Here is a 25,302-nt window from a genome sequence, read left to right as displayed (position 1 = left end):
AGAAAAGGGAGAAAGTAGGCCTTTCTCCCACTTTCACCTGCATTTCATGGGGACTAGTGAGTTAAAATGTAAATTTATATTATAGAAGGATTTCACAGTTAAAATTCTAATGAAACTTTGATTTCAAAAGTGAATAAACTACCAATCAGTTTTGGTAGGATTGGAAATGGAATTCTGTTCCATGTGAAGAATTTGTGGAAAATTAAAAGGGAATGGGAATAGAAGCAATCTGGCAAATGTGCTTAGATATTAAGCCTAAGGCTTCATTTGAGTACTGTATATCATTCATTTTACGGTTTACAAGTGTGTAAAACCAAGATGGAAATAAAGACTTTCTCCTAAATCCAGAATGACAGAGATGTTATTGTTTGGTAAAAATTCTCTTTTATACTGGATTCTTAGAAGTTTGGATTGTGTTCATTAATTTTCCAGTAATCACTTGGTTGACCATCTGTTTTTTTATTTTAATAACTGTATATCCAGAAGTTTGGGAAAGTAAATGTAGATATGATTTTGTGACAAATGTTAATGGCATAAGCACACCTTATATAAGTCAAGAAATTCTCTAGCCTTTTGCCTCTTATTTTATTCTGAACCTTCCTCACTGCTTTACTGCCTCCCTCTTCCATCCACCCTGTCATCCCACTCACCAAACTGCCGCCCACTACTGCTCTGAAGGATTTTGAGCACATAGCAGATTAGACTGTTACACATCAAAGGTGCTGGAGGCTGAAAAAGCAACAGTTGTGCTTCAAAAGTAAACTCTCCGGGTTTGTTCACGTCCATTTCAGACAGTGGCTGCCCCATCACACAGGGAGATCACAGGGAGATGAGCTCCGTGCTTTGTGTCCACCTAGAGGGGTGGGATAGGGAGGGTGGGAGGGAGACGCAAGAGGGAAGGTATATGGGGATCTATGTATACATATAGCTGATTCACTTTGTTATACAGCAGAAACTAACACACCACTGTAAAGCAATTATACTCCAATGAAGATGTTAAAAACAAACAAAAAAAGTGGCTGCATTAAGTAACCACCTTTTTTTTTTTTTCAACAAAGAGAAAAAGTTTAGTGGCTAATTATCCACAGGCATATTTTTCTATTGTTATGTAAAACCATTTTGTTATGTGTGCACTAACAATCTGTTTTGCACATGTCATTTGCCTGGGATCGACTCCAGCTTTTTAATCAACTGGCCAGACACTGGAAACATGAAGACTTGGAAGAGGGGAAGATAGTTGCAACTTTCTGGCATTTGGGTCCTAACTCTGCCTTTGTTTTCCATTCACAGTGCTTTCCAGGTGGATATCATAATTGACATAAGACCTTCTCGAAAGGATCCTGAGGTGGTCAAAGATCTCATCCTGATCTTGAAGTGCAAAAAGTCTGTCAACTGGGTGATCAAATCTTTTGATATTAAGGGAAACCTGAAAGTTATCGTAAGTTAGTTAAGCGTTTCTTTGTTTTGATGAATGGTGATAATTTAAGCTGTGTTTGTATGTGTTATTTTTGTGAAGTTTCTCTCTGTTATTTTTCACTTTATAAAATAGGCTGCTCCTTGGCTTCTCCTGACAAGGGCGGGCGGGGTGGTAGTTAAAAACATGGGCTTTGAGGTCAGTACAGACCCAGATTTAAGTTCAGACTCTGCCATTTACAAACTGTGACCTTGGGCAAGTCCCTTACCCTCTCTGGACCCCACTTGCCTCATTTGTGAAATTCCTGAAACGTATTAGTGTGCTTTCCAGACTTAGTAAGTATAAAATAATGAACACAAGCCTTTCATGGCTGAGAGCCCTGTAGGGGCCTCAGTGTCATGGTCCTAAATATCACCTCTCACTTTGGGGTTGGATATTTAAGGAAGGTGTGGGAAATCAGCTGGCTCCAGCCCATTTTTCTTTTTGAGATAAATACTTGGTATTGGCATGTCTTTTTGCTTGCTTCTAAGGGTAAAACACTGATAAAAGAATTATAACCATGGAGAGGTTAGTGAGATGATGCTGGAAAAGGATCCCCCAGCCTGTTCCCTAAGCATTATATTTCATGAAGAAAATATACTTAAGAAGTTTAGCTGGGTGGCATGACAGGCAAACAGTAGCTAGTTTCCTGAAAAGATGGATGTTGAAATTTGGTAAAATAAATCTTTTTCAAGTATTTAGGGAGATAACTATTTGACAGAATATTGGAGCAAATTATATTGAAAGTTAAAGAAGAATTGCCCCTCCTCATTTTTAAGAAGATAATTACCTCTTTAGCATCTCTTTTGTGAGCTCAAATTTTTGTGCATTGTCTTTTATAAAAACCGTGGCCAATTCCTCTTTCAGTACCTGCATTGAATCAACTGGAGTGGGTTTTACGTTTTCACTATTTTGGGAGAGGGATGCCTTTGGCGTTAGTATTATTCATTCATGGCACCTTCCGTGTGATAATGCAGTGACAGAGCCAACGGTCCCCTGGGCAGCGTCATGTACAAGCATTTGCCAGGGGCAGCAGGCAAAGCCATGAGCACACACATCATAATTTTAAAGTAATCATTTCTGGTTCCTGTGGGTTTTTTTTTTTTTTTTTTTTTTTTTAACTTTGAGAGGATCCCAATGAGCCATCATGTGTAATGGTGATACATTAATTTGGTATTGAGCACAAAGCCCAGCAGTGATTTTCTGAAGTCAGAGCTGTTTTGATTGCCTTCCCTGGCATGGCATGAGGGGTGTTGGTGACCAGGAGTGTCTGCAGCCTTTGCTGCCTGGCACACCAACCAAATGTTTTTAATTTCAGAATAACAAAAACAGGAAAGGGAATCATGCTTTGAAAGGCAAAAACATACGGTACATTTTAATTCCCTGCTGGAGTGCTTGTGTAAATGTTCTTTTGGCCCTGACCCTTCAATGGCTCTTTCTCTCCCTGAGTACGTGTGCCTGGTCCATGGCAGTCCTGGAGTTCACTTTGAACGTCCCCACTTCTCATATGAATCAGAAAGGCTAGAAGTGAGATTGCTCATCCCAGTGCAAGATCTGTTTATATTGCTCTCCTTGGCCGTACTCCTGTTCCAGGCCAATTTTGGACAATGCATGACAACATTGCTAAACAATTAGGTAATGTTTCATGATGTTCTTTTTTATTCTCCCAATCAGTTTCATGCTTTGTGATTTCTTAACTCCCATCTCAGATGTGAATTCTGACTGTGCTGGGAGGAAAAGTTACCTGCTAATAAAAAGGTGGAGTGGAAAGAATCCTGGCTTTGGGGCCAGACAGGGCTGGATTCAAATCCCATTTCCAACTGCCATTACTCCAAGTTGATACTGGGCAATCTCATTAAACTCTGGGTCTGTTTCCTTTCCTGTGAAATGGGTACGATGATAATACTCACCTTGAGAGTTCTTGTGAGGTTTAGCAGAGTCCATTCATTCATTCAGCAAATATTTGTTAAGTGTGTCCTGGGTATTTCATCTAAAGCACTCAGCATCCTGCCTGCACATGGTGAGTTCTCAGCTACATGTACTACTTAACTTCTGTGAGCCTCAGGTTCCCCTTCTCTAGAAAGGAATAGTAATGCCTAGTCCTTATATTTTGGAGGAGAATTAAATAACACATGTAAAACTCTTAGCACAGTGACTGCCATAAAAAGGGGGGTTCATCTTCCTTCTATTAACAACTCTTTAAAAGTTTGTCTGTAGGAGCAATTAACAAAGTGAAGACAAAGACGAATGACTACTAAAAGAATTGTATGGAACTTGATGGGGTAAATTTAAAGAAGAGCACGCAGACATAGAGAACGGACGTGTGGACACCGGGCGGGGGGTGGGGTGGGGTGAATAGGGAGATTGGGATTGACGTATGTGCACTGCCATGTGTAAAACAGATGCTAGTGGGAACCTGCTGTACAGCACAGGGAGCTCAGCTCGGTGCTCTGTGATGACCTAGATGGGTGGGATGGGGCGGGGGTGGGAGGGAGATCCAAGAGGGAGGGGATATATGTATACATGTAGCTGATTCACTTCGTTGTACAGCAGAAACTAACACAACATTGTAAAGCAACTACACCCCAATTAAAAAACCAAAACAAAACAAAACATAGGCGCGCACGTGTGTGTATGTGTGTGTCAGGAATGGGACCTGGGTAGAATGCACCCTCCAAAAGACAGGATGGTCCAAAGAGACACAAAGGGTTGTGTGCTGGGGCCAGATGGGACTACTAGAAGTGTCCACATTACATCGCCATGCCCAGCTCTGGCTTTTAATTCAGGGCCCTTATGGACCATGCATAATCACATTTTGGAAGAACCTCCAACACATTAAAGAGTAGATGGAGATAACTTGTTAGAAATTTCCCGTTGTACTATTTCATATGGCCTCAGGGCTTCAAGTTTGGAAATAGTGAGTTTATTCTTAGAAAAGACATTTTTTAATCCCAGTGGGAATATGCACAACTCTCTGCCTAACCCTTCCCCCAGATGCCCCCTCCCAGACATCAGCAGTATTGATGCAGGTGTGTTGGGTGGTGGGAGAGAGGGGAAGCCACTCAGACTCTACTTAGCTCATCGTCCTTTGTGAAGATACGAGTGGGAAATGGCGGTGGTATTTGAGACCTCCTTGAACACTCCCATAGGAAGTAGCTATACTGAGGCCTTGGAAAAGCCTGGGGACTCCCAGAAATACAGGATGAGGAATTCACTCATTGCCAGGAACCAACTTGCCTGCCATTGTCCCAAACCTTGCTGCTTTACAAATGCGTAGATAGATTTCTAGCCTTGTAAGTCCCGAGGTGTAATCAGTATGAATTGTACTGACAGCTACTTAGAGTTAATGTGGAAAGGTGTAAACAAGTCATTCCATATTGTTACAAAAAGGATAGGTGGCAGTTATGATGATAGTATTCTGGAAATACAGTATTTTCTCAGCTGTCCAACAACATGAAAGACTAGTGCAGATGAGGCCAAGCAGTATTGTTTAGGCCAATGTTGCAACTCCAGCCAGTCAAAACAACAGGCTGCCTTGAAAGGCTGGAAGAAGCTGTGCTGAAGAAAATGCTATTGACTCAGTGAATAAGAAGTTTGAAGAACAAATTGGATCCTTCTTTACTTCATTTTAGTTTCCTTCTTTCCTTCCTTCCTCCCTCTCTCCCTCTCTCCCTTCGTTTCTTCTTTCCCTTTCCCTAAGGAATTTTCTCTGAATCCCAGTAAGAATAGAATAATCCAAACCTGTGAAACTGAGGGTTTTTTTTGCAAATGGCTACAGAACTTGGTTAAAGCTCTCTCTGGTCCCTTTGCATGCATCATTGTGACTGGCCAGTCCGGCAGTTTTTCCTCAGATAAGCACTTTGGGTAGTAGAAAAATATACTGGGTGAGAGATCCTTTAAGCTTTGAATTGAAAATGTGTGTCCTCAGCCAATATCTCACAACCAGAGAGGCCAAGAGAACTTAGAGGCTGTGAATCTTCTATGGTTTTACAGTGGGAAAGGATTAATATTTAGTCATGTTAAGGGCAAACAGAATGGGAAACAAATGGGGAATTTAGGAAAAATGCTGCATGTATGCAGAAGAAAATAATTGGGCATGGAAATTAAAGTGATTTTTATATGGCATGAGATGGCATTATCTGCTTGCTGGAAGGGCCTTCCAGCCCTGTTGGAGCAGTTGTTGAAAATGTGGTGACTTCCCTTTGGGGTGGCCCTTGCAGCATTCAGCTCCCTCACCATCTGAGAAGATCACTGCTGTAGGATCAGAAGGTGATGTGAAATTTACCTTCCATGTCCTTGTTACTCAGAGTCCTTTTATATCCTTTCCTGGAAAGATTTCTGTCATTCAGTTTTAAGTTTGTAACTGATTACCAAGTGAAAGTTAATTTTAACAGTTACTTGTACTGCCGGATAAAAATATTGGTACTATATACAATGGAATATTACTCAGCCATAAAAAGAAATGAAATTGAGTTATTTGTAGTGAGATGGACGGACCTAGAGTCTGTCATACAGAGTGAAGTAAATCAGAAAGAGAAAAACAAATACCGTATGCTAACACATATATATGGAATCTAAAAAAAAAAAAGTGGTTATGAAGAACCTAGGGACAGGACAGGAATAAAGACACAGATGTAGAGAATGGACTTGAGGACACGGGGTGGGGAGAAGGGTAAGCTGGGGCGAAGTGAGAGAGTGGCATGGACATATATATACTACTAAATGTAAAATAGATAGCTAGTGGGAAGCAGCCGCATAGCACAGGGAGATCAGCTCGGTGTTTTGTGACCACCTACAGGGGTGGGATAGGGAGGGTGGGAGGGAGACGCAAGAGGGAGGAGATATGGGGATACATGTATATGTATAGCTGATTCACTTTGTTATAAAGCAGAAACTAACACACCATTGTGAAGCAATTATACTCCAATAAAGATGTTTAAAATATGTGTGTGTGTATATATATATATATATATAGGTACTTAGAGGGATGATAACTTAATTAATTAATATTTTAAACCATAAAATCTAAGCATATTCTGTTAATAGAATTGGCAAATGTATACAGTTACAGGATTCCTAAATTGATCATAAATTATAAATGAAATATGAACCTTGACTGTTTCACTGTATGGAATTCAATAGTTTACAAAGGTGGGATAGTCTCCACAGTGAAGTAACTAAGTTGTGCCTTCTTTCATTTAACTCTAGGGTATAGGATTTGGGAGAAATATAACATGCACACCTGTATACTTTATATATAATTTTAAATAAAAATAAGGAAAAGTTTGGTATCATATTTGGTGTGTGTTAATAATTTAAACATTAACTCTGTAGTGACATACCAGGTATGCTTACGATAATTAGTTTATCAACCAATGACAAAAATGAGTATGCCATTTGTATCAACATAAGCAACCCAAATGGTATAACCAGTCAGCATGAGTAGATGTTTCTTAGTCTGCTGTTACAGATTTTCACATCAGTATTCTCAGACCAAGGAAAGTAGGAATCAAAAGAGTAAATATTTCTTTCATACACAATAATCTATTTGTTTCAGATATTAAGGCACTGTTTAATTTCATACACTCATGAGTGAAATTTTACTATTATCTTCAGGCTCCTAACAGTATTGGCTTTGGGAAAGAAAGTGAAAGATCCATGATAATGACCAAATCAATAAGAGATGACATTCCTTCAACCCAAGAGAGTCTGGTCAAGTGGGCTTTGGACAATGGCTGTAGTCCAGTAACATCATACACAGTGGCTCCTGTGGCTAATAGATTTCATCTTCGGCTTGAAAACAATGGTAAGTATGATTTTCTTTTTTTTGTATAAAAAATATCCCCCAAATGAGTTTTCCAATGAGGAACTCTCATTTCAGCTTATATGGTGCTGTTTTTCTGTTGCAAATTTTAATGATTCATTCACTACTTTTCACTATAAAGCTTAAAGTTATATAGAATTGTGCTAGATTATTTTGGGGAAATTATCTTTAATATAGATTTTTTTGTAACAGAGTTGATTGCGTGTTGGAAAACTTAGTTATAGATCACTTTCGCTGTGCTTATATTAAGGATAAATTATCCTGGGTTCTTTTCTCAGAGGTGCCTAATGATCACTTTTGGCTGAGATACAGAGGAGTTGGGCCTGCAGGAGAGAAGTCTTAGTTCAGGCTGGATATTATAGGAAAATAGTCATGAGCACTCATGCTTTCTCATACTCATCCAGAGGGAGTGCAGGAGTTATTATCCCACTTTGATGGAGGAGAAAGCAGAGGCTTAACAAGTTCTTAAGGTTCTCCAGAATCTGATCGATAGTAAGACTTGAAACCCAGGTTTTCTGATCCCCAGACCTCTTGCTCACCACACAGTACCACTACTGAGTGCAGTGCCGGTAGAATGAAGATTAGGAGTACAGGTTCAAGTCCCAGCCCTGCCATTTGTTCACTGTTTGGAAGTTGCTTAACCTCTGAGCCTCAGATTCCTTCTCAGTCATATGAGGGAAACAATTGGCCCACCTCGAAGGGTGATTGTGAAGGGGTATTTTTAATCAAAGGACTAATTAAAAACCTCCAAACCTCTGACTCCTTTTGGACCCATACAACTGTGCCATGCTTTTCAAAAAAATAGTATCGAAGGAGAGCCAACATCCACTGTCATCCTTATTCCCAACTCCCACTGAGATGGATTGACCTCAAGCATACGTCAGTTGGCTTTGGATAGTGGATGTAGAGAATACGGGGAAAATTTTTTTTTCTTTAAATTGTTGAAAATATGACAGAATAATGAGTATGGATTGTATGGAAATATGTCTCTCCCTTTGAAGGAATAACTGTGCCTAAGCAGCTTTTTCTTTCTTCCTTTGGGACTAGGTTCTAAAAGGCCAGGGTACCCAGATACGTGTTAGAATTTAGCACTCAAAAAGGAGGTAGCAAAATCATTTCAAAATACCAATACTGTTTCAAGAAATCTTTAGAGAAACTGTTCTAAAGAATCTCTAGATTCAAGGAAAGTATTTCATTGGCATTCGAATGGAATAATATTGTCCCACATAACTTATTCAAATAGTAGATTTGTATAGATTGAAGGGCCTTAGAAATCATCTAATCCAGTGGTTCTTAATCTTGGCTCCACATTGGAATCACATGGGGAGCTTTAAAACATAATGATTTAAAGAGAGTTCAGTTTTTAATTGGCCTGGGACGCAGCCTGAGCATAGGAATTTTCTTTTTTAAGCTCCCAGAGTGATTTTAATGTGCAGCCAAAGTTGAGAACCACTGATCTAATCCAACCTCTTAATTTTAAAAATTGGGAAACTGAGGCACAGAGAGGTAGGCCACTTACCCAAAGCCATTCAACCAGTTAGAAAGAACATCAGCACTAGAATTCAGGCTTCCAGACTCCTCATCTCTTTTATACATTGCTTGTTAAGAGTAATTTTACACATGCCCATTCTTTGCTAATTTCTCCTGTTCTTGCCTCTAATGATATGACTGCGGCCTGGCATCAAACACTGATGATGTTTTGCCTTCTTCTCTTACCAGCAGAGGAGATGAGAGATGAGGAAGTCCATACCATCCCTCCTGAGCTACGGATCCTGCTGGACCCTGGCACCCTGCCTGCCCTGGACAACCCACCCATCCGGGGAAGGGGAGGCCGAAATGGAGGTTTCCCCTTTCCCTTCCCCGATATCTCCAGGACAGGCTGGAAGGAAGGGGAAGAAGATGGGATCCCTCGGCCAAAGGACCCTGTCATCCCCAGCATACAACTGTTTCCTGGTCCCAGAGAGGCCGAGGAGGTGCAGGGGAGGATGGATGTTGCCCTGTCAGTCAAATGTGACAATGAAAAGATGACTGTGGCTATAGAAAAAGATTCGTTTCAGGTGGGTGCCGTTTCTTAAAGGAGAGAAGGGAAGGCTACCTCCCTCCCCATCTTGCCTCAGTCTGTGTTAGTTATTTCCAGCTCTTTCACTTTTGAACTCCAGAGATTTGATACTGTTTTCTCAGTTGGATGGGCTCACTTCCCCTTGGCTGTGATTCTCACCCGGTTCCTGTTGTTCTCAGTGAGGGGGGTTCCAGATCCTTGTGTGTCAATATTTTGCTATTGAATTTCCAAGGCCAACAAACACAATTCTGAGGCTGTTGAGAGATGGTAGGCTGAAAGGAGGTAATGGGGGAGGGGAAGTGCAGGCCTCCAGCAACTTGGAAGACCAGGCAAAATGTGTTAACTGCATGCTGTAGAATGGCCTGTGAGCCCCCCTTTATGTCTTCAGTCGTTGTTGTTTCAGGCCAGCGGCTACTCTGGGATGGAGCTCACCCTGTTGGATCCCACATGCAAGGCCAAGATGAATGGCACCCACTTCATTTTGGAGTCTCCCCTGAATGGCTGTGGGACTCGGCACCGGCGATCAGCCCCTTATGGTGTGGTTTACTACAACTCCGTGAGTGTTCTCCAGGACAAAGCTTTCCCTTTGCCAGAGCCTTGCTGGGTGTTGTTACCTTAAAATTAGTCTTAAGACTTCTAGGAAAGTGAGGAGGGTCTGAACAAAGCCAAGTGTCAGTTCTCAACAAAATGGGATGTAGTATGACCCTGAACTCTTTTATTTGTTTTGTTGGTGAGTCTGTGGGAGTTGGGAGGCCCTGTTTTCTCGGCTGGAGCATTTGTGGTGATCTTTCCCACCCTTCCTTCCATCTCCTCTTGGCAGAGTTTCACTGGCAAGGTGATTATGACTTTTCCCGGCTAAGCTGCAGGCTCGGATGGCCTGATCCACATAAGGATAAAATCCAACCCCTTGGGCTATGAGTGAGCGCCTCTATACAACTGAGCTAACCAGATCCGTGGTCTCTCTGGCCTCATCTGAGTCTTGTCTAGAAGTAGGAGAACTTCTCCCTCCCTCATGAACAAAAGAACCAAAAGAGAGAAGTCTGAAAAGGTCCTTCAAGAAAGTGTTAAATCTCTCTCCATCTCTAAGAAAGACCCTAAACTGAAGAAAATCTTCTATTTTTGAAGTTACCCAGAGAGAGATTCCACAGATTCTCCCAATGATAATCCATTGCAATAGCTACCCTTCACTTTCCAGACATGATTCTTGTCAGAATCTTGTCAGAACAGATTCATCTAAATCTGTTCTTGTAGAGATGGACGCTTAACAGTGAAAGTTAAAAGAATTTGAACATGAAATTTCAAAAGGACTTTAAAGTGATAAGTTTGCAATTTGAGTTGTACTTTTGCTGGTAGAAATAGGGCTCAAAGATCCCTGTGTCCAGCTTTGACATGGTGTGTGTGTCTGCACTCAGCGCCTACCCCAGCTTTGGCTTGGCACGGGGAGGCCCCGACTGCTCTGTTTATTCCACTGCCAGTCAACAGATGGGCTCAACCTAGCCAGAGAAGAGACTGGCTCTCTGGTCAGTGTGGCTCATGTGGAGACTGACTCTCCTGTGAGCCAAGGTTATTGTTCCTCAGACAATCTGAGAATGTTTGAGCTGGAAAGAGCCCTAAGCTGATCTCATTCAACGTCCTCATTTCACAGGTGAGGAAATGGAACTCCAGGGAGTTAAGAGACTTGCTTGGATTTGAGAGACTAGTTAACAGTAGAGACAGGACTGAATCCAGCTTCCTGACCTCTCATCCACTAATCTTCCCCCAACTCTAGGTAGCGGCAGTTACTCTCCCTTTGTTACTGAAATCTTTTATTAACCTTTGACTTTTATGATGAACCCTCTTCTGCCAATTCCAACTCTAGTTTTCTTGCAGTTATCCAGTTTTTCCAGATGTAATGAATGTCATATATTACTGGTATACTTGATTTTGGAATTTTAAACTTTTGTCTAAATTAATGCCAATAAGAGGCCATGGTAATCAGTCTGTTAAGTAAAAAAAAAGTGCCACCTGCCTCAGGAGAGAAGCGTATATTCATTCTTTCTTTCTTTTTTTTTTTTTTAAATTATGATAGGGTAAGTCATAACCTAACTTGCTTCAGTTGCATCAGTACTTTCTTTTGAGGGCCTGGTAAAGAATAGAGAGGCAGTTTTCCTTCATTCCCTTCCCATTCACCTCTTCAGTGGCTATTTTAACTATTTCTTCCAGTTATAATTGTTTGTAGTAATTTTCAGACTTAAAATGTATTTTTGTTTTGCAACATATTAAAAATCTAAGGATGTGGAGTGAAAAATCAAACAAAAAGTATAGCTATCCTATATATGCAAAGAAATTAGGAGTTAATTTATGGAGTCCTGGTCCTTGGGCGAATTTTTTCATCTTATCTGGAGCTAACCTAGGAATAATCATTTCAACCAGTGTTAAGATAGGTTGTCATGGCATAAAACATGATGTTCTTTCCTGCATCTATACACCATACAAAAGATATATTGGGGGACTTCCCTGTGGCACAGTGGTTAAGAATCCACCTGCCAATGCAGGGGACATGGGTTCGAGCCCTGGTCAGGGAAGAGACCACATGCTGCAGAGCAACTAAGCCTGTGCACCACAACTACTGAGCCTGCGCTCTAGAGCCTGTGAGCCACAACTACTGAGCCTATGCGCCACAACTACTGAAGCCCGCATGCCTATAGAGCCCTCGCTCGCCACAACTAGAGAAAGCCCGCGTGTAGCAACGAAGACCCAATGCAGCCAAAAATAAATAAATAAATTTATTTTTTTTAAAAAAAGATGTACTGGGGAGATGGAGGAGTGCAGGAGTAAAAGTGAGGAGAGAATGGCTCAATAGTAAACATCAGGTCCTTTGCTTCTAACTCAAACCAAACTTGATCAAATCTTGACAGATACAAATTACAGGAGCTCCTTGGATTAGACAAATCAGTATTTCTTAGAGTTTTCCATATAAAGGTTCCTAAGGAGAACCCCTTCCCACCCCCCACAGTATAGGGGGGCCTATTGACAACCCCATCCAATCCCATTTCAGTGTCTGGTGTTTTCCCACTGTTTGAAATAATTTATATTTTGTCACAGGGGAAAATACATATTTTACTGTAAATCTTAATTTGAACGTGCATTGGGCTTCTTCTTTTTCATCTCTTTGAGGATGAAGTCCTAAAAATACTTGAAGTTTTTTTTTTTTTTTTAAGTCAGATTTTCAGTTTGCCTCTGAATTATTACATGGGTGTTTGTATGAGGTAGAACCAAAGGCATGTGATTTGGTGTTTTTATAACATTGTGCTTTCCTTGCCTTTTAGATTGTAATACAGGTTCCACCCCCTGGGGATAGTAGTGGCTGGCCAGATGGTTATGAAGATTTGGAGTCAGGTGATAATGGATTTCCGGGAGATACGGATGAAGGAGATACTTCCTTCTTCAGCCGACCTGAAATTGTGGTGGTATGTGTTTATTTGTAGTAGGAAGTTTGTAGAGACCGGTGTCTTTTTGGTCAGCTTTAGTCAGGGACTATTGGAAAATAGAATCAGATGTTAAAGGCTAAAGCTCATAAAGCTACAAGCTTCATTTGACTGTGATTTATCTCCATCTGTGTGTGTGTGGTTTTTTTTTTTTTTCCAGTTTAATTGTAGCCTGCGGCAGGTGGGGAATCCCAGTAGCTTCCAGGACCCACCCAACAGAAATGTCACCTTCAACATGGAGCTGTACAACACTGACCTCTTTCTGGTGCCCTCCCAAGGGGTCTTCTCTGTGGCAGAGAACGGACATGTTTTTGTTGAGGTGAGACCCAAATGTTAGCCTTGGGCTGTTAGGTTAAAGCAGATTCGTAGTAGCTCCTGGGCATGAGTGAAAGCAGCTGGGGCAGACCTCTTCCTGCCCTTCCTCACCGCTTTGACCAGCTCTGCGTGAGGGTGTGGCTTAGAAAACGCTCCCACATCGATTTCTGACCAAAGCAGGAAATTTGAGGATTCACTACGTTCATTCTAAACGGAGAGAGTATTTTGTAGATGAATGGATAAATGTTTAAATAAAAATCGGCACTGTGAATTCTAATAAAGCCCTGTCCTTACTTTGTCCTTAGCATTTTTGCTAAGGACAGTTGTTCAGTAGCTGCAGTATCAGAATTAACCAAGGAATATTTCAAACCACCTCAGAGACTACTATCTTTTAAACTGTGGATACTTTTGAGTGAAATACTGTGTGTTACTGTATCTCATGAAAATTGCTTTTTCTAGATCATCATCGAAATGTATCTATAAATTCATTAAAACTATTTCCTATATATAACAGTAATAACCACACATAACATAAATCTTTGGAATGACTACAAAAATATTAGGTAGTGATGGTAATAATGAAATAACAACAGCTAACATTTATTGCAGATTTATTTTGTGCCAAGCTCAGTTATAAGTATTGTAGTATTTTACTCTTCGAAGCAATTCTGTGAGACAGGACTATTAATATCCCCATTTTGTAGATGAGGCAATTGAGGCACAAACTTGTCTAAGGTCACACAGTTAGTACCTACTAGAGTTCAGAGTCAGAGTTCATGCTCAGACCATCTGGCTCCAGAGCCCACACTGTTGTTATCCACTGGATGCTATCGTTTATCCTCAAAGTACCATTTGAAAGGGGGAGAGAATGTAACCTCTTAGCAGTGCAAATATCCAAGTTCACAGATTGGATTCTAGAGAAGATCAATATCCTCATGGCCCCAGAATGTCTGCTGGTCTTACATGGAAGTCGTCCTCTGTTGAGCTGGTTTTGGTGCTGAGCTGCAAGCTGGTGTTCTCCTTCACTGTGGGAGGAGGGAGAAGCTTAAGGGGCCAAAATGGGATACTTCCATATATTAAAAGTGACTTCAGTGCACATATTTCTAGTTAAGCAAGACAAATAACTCACATTTGTACTGATTCTGGGACGGAGCCCACTGGCTTTAGACATTTTCCTGGATCGTCTCCTTCTTTTTGATTCCCTCTTCTGAGAGATCTTATCTTTGGGTATACCTCCTTTCTCTGCTGGGGAAAATATACTGCTTTCTATGTGCTGTCCCTAATCAGAGCTCTCTCCTAATCCAAGATGCGTTGTTTTCTTCTTGCTTTTCCGGCTGCACAATCCACATGTGTGGTTGGTCAGTGGTTCACTGTTATGCTATGGATTTTAGGGGTGCTGCTTCATTGCAGTTTGTTCTTTTCCAGATGTGTGCCTGACTTTGCCAGTCTATGGCGTTGCTGCCTTAAATCTTCCTCATGTATCCTACCCTGGGTGTTTTGGGTTTTCTCCCCCACCCTGCCACCCCCAGTGTTGGCTTGCTTGAAATTCATTTTCTTTTTCATTCTTATTTTCCCATTTATATATCATCTATATTGTTCATAATTAAATTTAATCAAAGACATGGTCAAGTGATGGAAAAAAGTGAACCAAATCTTTTTGCTATACCATTTTAAATACCATTATACATGATAATAATACATAATAATAATAATACACTGAAGAGAATCTGGGGAGGGGGAAAATGGTATAAACTGCTTTATTTTGAAGTTGTTTTAAACCACCTGAAATACGAGAGAGAATCTGTAAATATTTTGCTAAATAGGATAGCGGCCATGCCTAGTCCTTGTTTCCCAGTTTGGACTCCACTGCTAATAATAAAATTTTTTATTTGGGGAAAGTAAATAAAACTTACCCAGTCATTGGCTTGGTCTAAAGAACCATTTCCATGTTTCTTCTCGTGGTCATCCTTACCACATCCCCTCCCAGAATCTTCTATTTCCTCTAGATCCTAGTCTCTTCCTTTAATCCAAGACATTATCAGCTTTGCCACCTGGTCTTTGGTCATCCTTGGGTGATAGTTGGTCACATAGTTGGCAGCTTTTCTTTTAGTTCATTTGTCTTGGGAAATTAAAAGAATATATATCTATATATAACCCCCGAAATTTAAATCTAGACTAATACTATTAATAATAGCCGGCATTTCTTAACTAGAAGGGAACTGTGTTGTGTGCATGTAATTTTGACTTTACAGATCGTCACAATCACCGTATCTAGTCAGCATTAGTGCCCTCGTTCTGTGGGGGAAAAAACCAAGGTTTAGTGCTCACAGCGCGTGAGCAGCGGAGTCCTGCCACTACTCATTTCCAGTCCATTTCAGAGGAAAAGACTTGTTGACAATTTTTTTCCTCTCATCGAAACAACTTTTTGGAATACCTTAGACATTCTGCCATTGCATACTTTCTTTGAGATTAGAGAAGAGGTTTGCATTTCTTCTGTCACACATTTTTGCATTGTGGGTTCTGAGTTCATGTTAAAGGCCACTTTTTAAAATAGAGTATATGTAATTTGCCATTTTCCCAAGATTAAATATCTCATTTTTGGAAATACTGTAAAAATAATGAAGTGTGAATATTTTCAGACTACCAAATACTACTTCCTGGAAAGACTTCTTACCAAGCACCCTCCCTGGCCACATCATGGGTGGCTTGAATTGACCCTGTGGCTGTAGTGAAATAGTGAAGAGAAAATAGACGGGCTCAGAAGACCTGGGCTCAAGCCTTGGTTTCACCCAGTGTTTGTTAGATATGATTTTGAACAAGTCAGCTATCCTGTGTGTTCAGTTTTTCCTCCAGTTATAAAATGAAGATGAAAATATTTATCTCATAAGACTATTCTCAGGGATTAAGCTTTAAGGCACAACAAAATGTCATTATCACAGTCATCTTCATTGTTTAGCGTCTTGCAGTTAACCACATAGGGATCTTTCAAAATAGTGCTGTGGCCTAAAAGCCCCATGCAATGTCAGGGATTTCCCCTGGGTATTTCAGAATGGAAAGTGTGTTTATATCTTCATGCCTTTGAAAGGATTCTGGGGCTATTGGCCTATGGTTAAGGACCAACTTTATTTCTAAAGTGTTTTAAGTTTATTTTGATCCTGAGTTTAGTCAAGGAATGAGGCAATGGAGGGGAGAGGCAGTTCACACAGTGATCCGTGTGTCACCAAATGGAGGATCCAGTCTGGTTTGAGGATTTTAGCTGAATTCAGGATAGTTGAGATTTGAATTGGTAGTTGAGATGAGAATTGAATTCTGTTTACTCTTGGCCAAATACTACTTCCTGTTTCTAAAGAAAAGAACCTTAACAAGGTTTGGACATAGCCCATACAAATGTTTTGTAAGAGGGAAGTGTAAATGAGTCAGAAACATTTCCAGATTAGATTTCCCTTAAAACACCCTTGGGCTTAAAGAGTGAAGGGAGAGTACTTGGCAAGGTCTGGTTTGGACCTCTGAGAAGCGGGGACACTTTGCCAGGCCTGTGATCGCCACCAGATTGCACCCTCCCCGACATGCAGCCCCAGAGGCCAGCTCTGCCTGCTCACCATGAAGCAGGACTTCAGGCGAATCTATAGCTTTACTGCAATGTTTTAGGCTCAGTCTGACTTGCTGCAGTTTAGAAGTTTGGTCTTCCGTGCCTAGTTTAAATAGATTCTGCCTCTGTCCTTTATTTTTGGAGTAATTTTTTAAAAGAGCTTGCCTTACAGGTGATACACTATTAATGACATTAGGGGCTTTGCCTACTGGTGTTTTGTTTATTTGGGAAAATCCACTTAGGTGCATGATGTACTTTTGTTTTTATTTCCCAGAGGACTTATGGGAGGTTGAAGAGACTTATTTATCTTGTATTATAGACTCTTCCAGGCTGGGACTTGAACTAAATAATTCACTGTATCATCTATACCAAGTTTAAAGGAAAACATCTGTTTCTTCAATTAGTGTGTGTTACTTTTGTAATTAGAAGGAAGACTGTATAGATATGTTAGGAAAGTAAAGCAATGTCTTTCATCAGAAGGGCCGCTTTGGTATGTTACCCTTGTGCCTAGAGTGAAAGTGACATGCTAACTTGTTTCTGAATTGATCTTTCTGTTCTGTTGTAGGTGTCCGTTACCAAGGCTGACCAAGAACTGGGATTTGCCATCCAAACGTGCTTTATCTCTCCATATTCGAACCCTGATAGGATGTCTGATTATACTATCATTGAGAACATTTGTCCTAAAGATGAATCTGTGAAATTCTACAATCCCAAGAGAGTGCACTTTCCTATCCCGCAAGCCGAGATAGATAAGAAACGATTCAGCTTTGTTTTTAAGCCCATCTTCAACACCTCCCTGCTCTTTCTACAGTGTGAGCTCACATTGTGTACCAAAAAGGAAAAGGACCCCCAGAAGTTACCTAAGGTTAGTGGGCCTTCATCCATTTGTACTGTTATTTTGACATTTTTAGGTGAGGCAGTGACCTACCAGAGAAGTTTAATCACAAGTTACAGCAGGTTGAGGTTTTGGGTTTGGGAACTGCCCAGTTGAAGCCATAAAGTTCATGTTAGCAGGGAACTGTGAGTTTTATGGAGTCTTAGAGAATAAATCCTGACAGTATGATTTTTTTTTTTTTTTCCATGCGTGCTACTCAGTAGTATCTTACGAATGATAAATCAAGACTGTTTTCCATTGAAGGAGAGGTCTGGCTTTATCTTTGCTATTCAGATAGTATCCAGTGCCAAGAGTACAGAGAGCCGAAGGACAAGTTCAGTGTGAGGATTAATTTTTCCAGGTCCCGCTGAGATTTGTATTGCAGTTGTTTTTTGACCTTCTCTGTGTGAGTTATAAGGTTGACTTGTCTCATGAGGACTTCTAAGGGAAACTAACAAATATTTTAATTTTTCTTGGTTTCTCATCGGTTCGTCATGTTCGCCTCATGTCACTCCCCACATTGAACCAGTACATTCTATTGCCACAACAGAAATCAGAACCCTTTGACCTTGCTGGCGTGGCCAAGGTAGGGGGGATCAGCAAGGGTAATTACCTCATCATTTTGGCCCTGTGCACAAAGGGTATCTTCTGCTTAGTTTTGTTTCTGTGATCTGCCATAATTATGTATAATTTCATATGTGCATTTATTTTTTAGACATCTCACACAGTGTAAGCTGACTTCTATTCCTTTTATAATCACGTATCAATTAATGTCTAAAAGTCTAATAATCGAGTCATATCATTAATAATGTATTGTATGGATGGAATTTTCTCACCTGATACATAGGTTGTAAGAGATGGGTGTAGAGGGAGAAGGAAAAATTATTATTATTGGATGGATTACCATTGATATGAATCCTTTGCACTATTATATTCCCCTGGGCATCCATTTCTCCATAAGACCATAGGAAATTTTATAATACATTTGAAAATATAGCAAATCTGATTTCATAGTCCTCAGGGAGTACATATATATATATATATATATATATATAAAAGGTGATTTAGGCTGTGTTCTTTAGGTTGCCTTTGGAAACATTGGTGCCTTAGCTGTGTGGGCCTTCACTTTCCAGTGGCCATCAAGGTTGGGGTGTAGTGGACCATGGTAGAAAACCATGTGGAGCTTCGTACATGGCTGGGACCCAGAGGATAACTTTTAGGAGTTAGGGATCTAGGAGGGGAGGCCTGGCAGTTACCAGGGGTCTTTACTGATGGCTGTGGCTGTTACCTTTCAGTGAGCCTGGCCTGTGGCAGCCCAACTTCATAGTGTGTTAATCTGTGAAAATTAGTCCTAATATTTCCTTCCAGAACATTCAAAGGAGAGTTCTAAGTCACAGGGGATGACATAGGATGTGACCCTAAGCCTAAAGTCACTATTTGTATCCAAGGCAAGATAGAGTGGAAAGAGCACGGAGGACCGAGAAGGAAGGCCTGCTGCTTACCAACAGGATATTAGCAAGTCCCTGACCTCTCAGAACCTGCGTGTCCTCATCTGTACCATTGAAGTAATAGTACCGGCTTCCCTCCTGGGTAGAGGAGCAAATGAGATGGTAGAGATGATGACAGAGGACCATTTATAGAGCTGTTACCACTGTCCCTCTGTTTGCTGCCTGTGGTTAATATTTCCACATTCCTGTGAGTGCTTTCTATGACAATAGACAGAGCCAAAGAATCTTCTAGGAAGAGTTCTCAAAGATGGTTGAGTCCAGCCCTGCCCATTGCTGATGAAATTGAGGCCAGAGAGTTCAGTGTCTTGCCCAGGGTCTTGCAGTGAGTTCGTTGTAGAATCATAGACTCTTGCTTAACCAAAGAACTAGTAGGAAAGTAAGAAGGCTTTTCCTAAAATGCAAATCTTTTCAGTAATGATTCCTCTCCACAGAAAATCCATTGTTTCCCTTTACAAGAGGGCTTTTCTTATTTGTTTGTTTGGGGGGGTTGGGGAGAGGGGGGGAGTTGTCTTCTTATAACATGTATCTGACTTTCATGTTGCCTAGAGCAGCAATGGCAATAAAACTACAAGTCTTTGCTCTTTTGTGATTGGAAGAACTGGAAGCTAATTAACTTTTCTGGGTACCTTGCTGTGTATAGACTTCTAAAATAATTGATATGTTTCCTCTTCCAACAAAAGGGAATGGATGTCATTGACATTAGCGTTTTACCCACTGATGGGCATAGATAAGGAACCAAAGTTATTTTAAAGAAAAAGGTAATGGAAACAGATACACTAGGCTTGGGCATGCTGGTTCTAAGTTTGGAGCCTTAAAATAGCTAGAAACAGCTGATCTCATGGCCTCCACACCTGGGCACAACTCCCCAGGACTTCATTTTGGAACATTAAAAGCAGATGACCCTGGAAAGCTTCATTTTGCATGAGCCTATACCAGAGTTAAAAAATCAAACGTACTCGAAAACATGATTATCTTTTTGGACAACAAATGTAAAATCTGTCACCCTCGTAATGCAATACATGAAGTTTCCCACAATCACAAATCACAAACATGAACCATTTATGTGAAGCCAGCTTGGTGAAGGGCCAACATTCATCATGCAGTTTTTTTATTTTTCAGACTAAATAACACTAAAACCTCCAGTTGTTTTGTGGGAAGCCGTCCAGCCATGTTTGCATCTTCAAGTGCAGCTGAGAATACACTGGGCCTGCTCTCACATCTCCCAGATTATTTGTGGTTCTTTGAAACCACCCCAATGTCCTGTTTTTCTGGGGTAAACAGCTGTGAGCTGTCTGATAAGGGGCCACAGGTCAACTTGTGCAGGCCCTTTTGAGTGACCTCCCGACTCTGCTTTGCTCTGCCTCTCTGCAGTGTGTGCTTCCTGATGAAGCCTGCACCTCGCTGGATGCCTCGATGATCTGGGCCATGATGCAGAATAAGAAGACGTTCACCAAGCCCCTCGCTGTGATCCACCATGAAGTACAATTTAAAGGTGCGTTTCAAGGAGGCTCAGTCAGAGAAGAGGGGCCTGAAGGCTGCTCATAAAGAAGCTGCAATACTGTAAATCAAAGTCCACTTGTATTCAAAAGATAAATTAATAGCCAATTAGTAACTTTAGAATAGAATTCTTTGCCCAAGGAGTATTTTATTTAGTTGGTTGTCCTGCTGGCATGCGGTTAGTGATACATTTGCAAATGATTTCCTTATTTATTTATTTATTTTCCCCTTTTGGCCGTGCTGCACGGCATGTGGGATCTTAGTTACCCAACCAGGGATCGAACCCGTGTCCCCTGCAGTGGAAGTGTGGAGTCTTAACCAGTGTACTGCCAGGGAAGTCCCAATGATTTCCTCTTTAAATATTAGATCAAAGTCTAGGTTGCCTCCATCACATCACGACGTCACTCTCCCTTGCGTGCAAATATGCTTCCTTGAGGAAGCATAGGAGAGGGTTAGAATTCCTGCTGAAATTGCATGTAGTCCATAGCCCATTTTTCCATGACCTACTGGTAAAGGTTGTGCTGGCTGCAAGCTATTAGAGCACTTCTTCAGGACCGCAGATACCTTTGGGGAGGGCACTGTCTGTGTGAACACCATCCATCTTAGGTGTCACAGCCGAAAGAAGGCTGAGAACTGTTCAAGTGCATATTTATAATTTAGTTTTTAGAATCTTACGCACAGCTCTTGGCTTTCCCTGCTAGCTGGCTGTGGCACTTTGGAGCTCTCCCCTTAGGTCCTTGGGTTTCATTTTCTTTAACTGGAAAAAGAGGGGTTTCGACCAGATGACCCCCAGAGGCCCTTTCAGCTGTAACACTCAGCTGTACTGTTTGAAGAAGCAAAACCATTTTTCATTCATTTCCCAGCCCTCCTAAAGTTGGTGTGAAATGTACATAGGAGATGTTTATTGGTTCCTCATCAATGTTTTTGTTGTTGTTGTCTGTTTTACGTTATTAGTTGGTTTTCAACAGTTTGAAACAGCTGTAACAGCCTCAGTCTTTCTAAGTGGATTGCCCAAATAGTTCCTTGTTTATTGGGTCCAAGGGAAAGAAATAAGAATAAATTAACTGTGTTGCAAAGTATATGTGACAATTGGGCGACAGCTGGCTCTGTTTTGTGATGTGAAAGTGGTTTAACAACAGCAACAGCTACCTCGTACTCCATCTGTTACTCTTACCTATTTTGAGAGAGGTCATTCTGCTGGTAATTGAAGGCAGCAGCTTGCTTTTTCCTGTGCCAGACAATAATTAGGCATCAATATTGCAGCCGAATAACTTCCAGTAATTCATTCATCCATTCTTTTAAGTCTGGTGGTATTTTTCTAAGTAATTCCTCTTTTATTTAAACTTTGTAATTATCCTGAAAGGTCAATGTTTTCTTTACATAAAAGTTCAAGAGTAAAGTTTTACCAAATATCAAAGCAATTTCATGAGATTTGCTAATTGAGAGTAGATTTTAGTGGAGAAGCACGGCGGTGAAGACAGTTTATTGCTTCGGTTTGTTAAACAAATTGAGAAGGTTAGACTGTAGGCTGGCTTCCCAGAGGCTGTATGCAAATGCTCTTTCTAACTTTACACTGAATGGGGTAGGTTTTCTGGCAGTTTTTAGCTTTATGAGTGACTCCTCTCACCTTTTATGTTTATTTTCCTTTGACTCTAGAAGCATTTCTCCTCAATGCAGGCAGGCCCTTCGGGTCTGTGCTTTCCTTCTACCTCTCAGTGAATTGGAATAATCATTTATAAGGGGAGTGTGGCCATTTGCCTGATAACATTGGTCTCTTTGAAAAATAACAGGATCATGAATGTTCTTCCTGCCAGACAGCCTAATGTGTTACTGTAGTAAGATAACATACTATAGTATCTCTGGAAGTGGGCAGATCTCTTGTTGGGATTAACTTTGGGGGTAAAAATTTCCCAACCAATGGGACGGTTTACTGTCTTTTTACTATATGGGTGCTCTTTGGAGACTGGGCCAAAGTTCTAGCTCTCCCTGGCCATTTGGTCCATCTTATTTCTCAACACTTGGGTTTTCTGGGGCAGCGGATAGAGGTTTTCAACTTCACAGCCAGCCACAGGGCTGCTCTGTGGCTACCACTGCCAGTAGCACGGACACATTTCAGGTGGTGTTTCTTCCTTCTGTGGACAGGGAGAATAGGCCATCAAGACTAAATAAATAATTCTGGGTCCCTCCTCTGGGCCACTGTTTTTAATGGAACTTTCCTGAACCTTGCAGCACATCTTTGCTACCTTTGATCGCTCAGTCCCTTGGGAACCAACATTGGATTAGAATTCTTTTGCTTCTTAAATTTTCAATAATAGATGATGGTAGTGGCAATGATGGAGATGGAGATGATGATAATGATGATCTAACATTTATTGAGCATTTACTTAGTACAAGGCTCTGTGCTAAATGCTTTATGTGGATAATAGTATATGATCCACATAGCCCCTCTGTGAGGCAAGTATAGTATAGAGCAAGGATGGCCAAGGCATATAAATAAATGGTGGGTCTGGGATTCAAATCAAGGAACTTTGATTCCAGAGCCTGTGCTCTTAAACCCTATGCCTTGTCCTAGGGGGAGGTTGATTCTAGTTTTTAATAAAAACTGCAAGCAACATAGGCATCTATCTCTTCATACCCCTCTTCCTGGCCCCTTCCCCTGTTCATGCTGCATCACACTGGTATGCAAGTTAGCACCCAAGTACTCTAATAATTATGAAATGAAAAGAAGTTGAAGAATTTACACTATTGATACTATGTGTAAAATGGATAACTAATGAGAACCTACTGTATAGCACAGAGAACTCTACTCAGTGCTCTGTGGTGACCTAAATGAGAAGGAAATCCAAAAAAGAGGGGATATATGTATACGTATAGCTGATTCACTTTGCTGTACAGTATAAACTAGCACAATATTGTAAAGCAACTATACTTCAATAAAAATTAAAAAAAAAAGAAGTGGGTTTAAAGGAAGAGGAGAAATGCAATAATTTGAGAAAATTTCTGTTTTCCAGCAATATATTTTATTACTTATTTTAAGTTTTCATTTTAATTTTTATTCATTTTTAATTATAAAATTAATACCTATTCATTCTAACAGTTGATGCAATATTAAATGTATAATAAAATAGGTAATAAATAGTCCTTAACCCACACCTGGTTAATGAAAGTTAACAGTTTTTGTATCCTGTGTATATCTTTCCATCCCTTTCTCTATGTTCATATAACCGTATACAAATAAATAGAATCTTCTCATTTAAAAAAAAAAAAAAAAAGAATTTAAGGAAAAAAGTCTGTTCCCCCAAAGGGTTAAGATGTTGGGAAACATGTAAACTGTTTAAGAGAGTATTAAAATTTAGGACAAGTTCTGTGACTTTGAATTGTAACTCACAAAAAAGCCCAGGAAACGTGAATAGTTTATGCAGATTATGGTTTATGGCAAAACAATTAAAATAGTTGAGGTGGTGCCATCCTACCATATTTTCTGAAATATTTTGAAGTATAGGCAGGTTAGTGCTGTTTGCTTTGGATGCTGTGACCACTTTTTACAGCATTTGAGAACACTTGGGCTTACATAATAAAAATGATTATACCACATCAGCGATGATTTTTTTTTTTTATGGTGAAAGGGAAAAGTAATCATTTCTCTGAAATTTAGGGCATATATACAAAAAAAAAATTGGGGGTACAAAAGAACATCGCCAAATTTGCCATGATTTATATACAATATATAATTCTTAGCAAGTTAAGTGTTTAAAATACTGAATTTTCTCCATATTTCTACCACATAACTTTTTTTTTTTTTAAACATCTTTGTTGGAGTATAATTGCTTTACAGTGGTGTGTTAGTTTCTGCTTTATAACAAAGTGAATCAGTTATACATATACATATGTCCCCATATCTCTTCCCTCTTGCGTCTCCCTCCCTCCCACCCTCCCTATCCCACCCCTCTAGGTGGTCACAAAGCACCCAGCTGATCACCCTGTGCTATGCGGCTGCTTCCCACTAGCTATCTATTTTACACATAACTTTTTAAAGATTAAAATGTGCTCAGGACAGTACCTGGCATATCATGGGCACTCAGTAAATGTTAATTTCCTTTCCTTCCTCTTAACATCTCAGCCAAACTAGGGTTTTTGCGGGGGATTAGAGGGGAGTGGAAGGGAAAGTTGTGAACGTCAGTTGGAAATTAATCCAAGAGAGGCGTTACTTTTTGGAACACATTTGATTTTTCCAGAACAAAAATAGTCTAAAGCACCAGCCAGGTTTTGTCCTCAGGCTGAGGTAGAGATGAGGGGAAGCTGAGTAGAAAGATGGTATGAATGTTTAATTAACAGACCAAGACATTCAGTCTCTATCCAGTAAGGAAGAGATATCATAGGGTTTTATTTCATTCAATGTGCTTCACAGTTTGAAAACTTTTTACTTTAGAAAAGTTCAAATATAAACAGAAACAGAGGTAATAGTAGAATGAACTCCCATAAACCCTTCAATTGGTTTCAACAATTACCAATTCATAGCCAGTTTTGTTTTATCACTTCCTGTCCCTGGATTGTTTTGAAGGAAACCCAGACATTTCATTTTATTCACAAATATTCCAGTATGCACCTTTAAAAGTTGAGACCCATCAAAGATCTCAAGTAGAGAACCGATGGTCAGATCGTTTAGGAAGACTGCTCTGAAAGCAGCATGGAAGTTGAGTTGCTAGGGTATGTATG

The 25,302-nt window shown here is 40.4% G+C and overlaps 1 protein-coding gene across 7 annotated transcripts in view; it reads left to right on the top strand.

The window, feature by feature from the left end:
- Positions 1–25,302, top strand: part of TGFBR3 (transforming growth factor beta receptor 3) — a 200,773-nt gene that overhangs the window by 154,110 nt on the left and 21,361 nt on the right. For 3 of the 7 annotated variants that reach the window (XM_059926253.1, XM_059926234.1, XM_059926241.1), the window contains exons 7-15: positions 1,291–1,438; positions 7,070–7,259; positions 8,997–9,334; positions 9,740–9,892; positions 12,645–12,785; positions 12,964–13,122; positions 17,273–17,572; positions 18,132–18,167; positions 20,461–20,581. In XM_059926253.1, the coding sequence (XP_059782236.1) occupies positions 1,291–1,438; positions 7,070–7,259; positions 8,997–9,334; positions 9,740–9,892; positions 12,645–12,785; positions 12,964–13,122; positions 17,273–17,572; positions 18,132–18,167; positions 20,461–20,581 (1,586 nt within the window). The remainder of the gene's footprint in view (positions 1–1,290; positions 1,439–7,069; positions 7,260–8,996; positions 9,335–9,739; positions 9,893–12,644; positions 12,786–12,963; positions 13,123–17,272; positions 17,573–18,131; positions 18,168–20,460; positions 20,582–25,302) is intronic. The other 4 variants (XM_059926273.1, XM_059926267.1, XM_059926248.1 and 1 more) reach the window with 3 other exon arrangements.

The sequence above is a fragment of the Balaenoptera ricei genome, chromosome 1 (assembly GCF_028023285.1).
Source record: "Balaenoptera ricei isolate mBalRic1 chromosome 1, mBalRic1.hap2, whole genome shotgun sequence".
NCBI lineage: Eukaryota > Metazoa > Chordata > Mammalia > Artiodactyla > Balaenopteridae > Balaenoptera > Balaenoptera ricei.
This window is presented reverse-complemented; position numbering and strand designations above follow the sequence as displayed.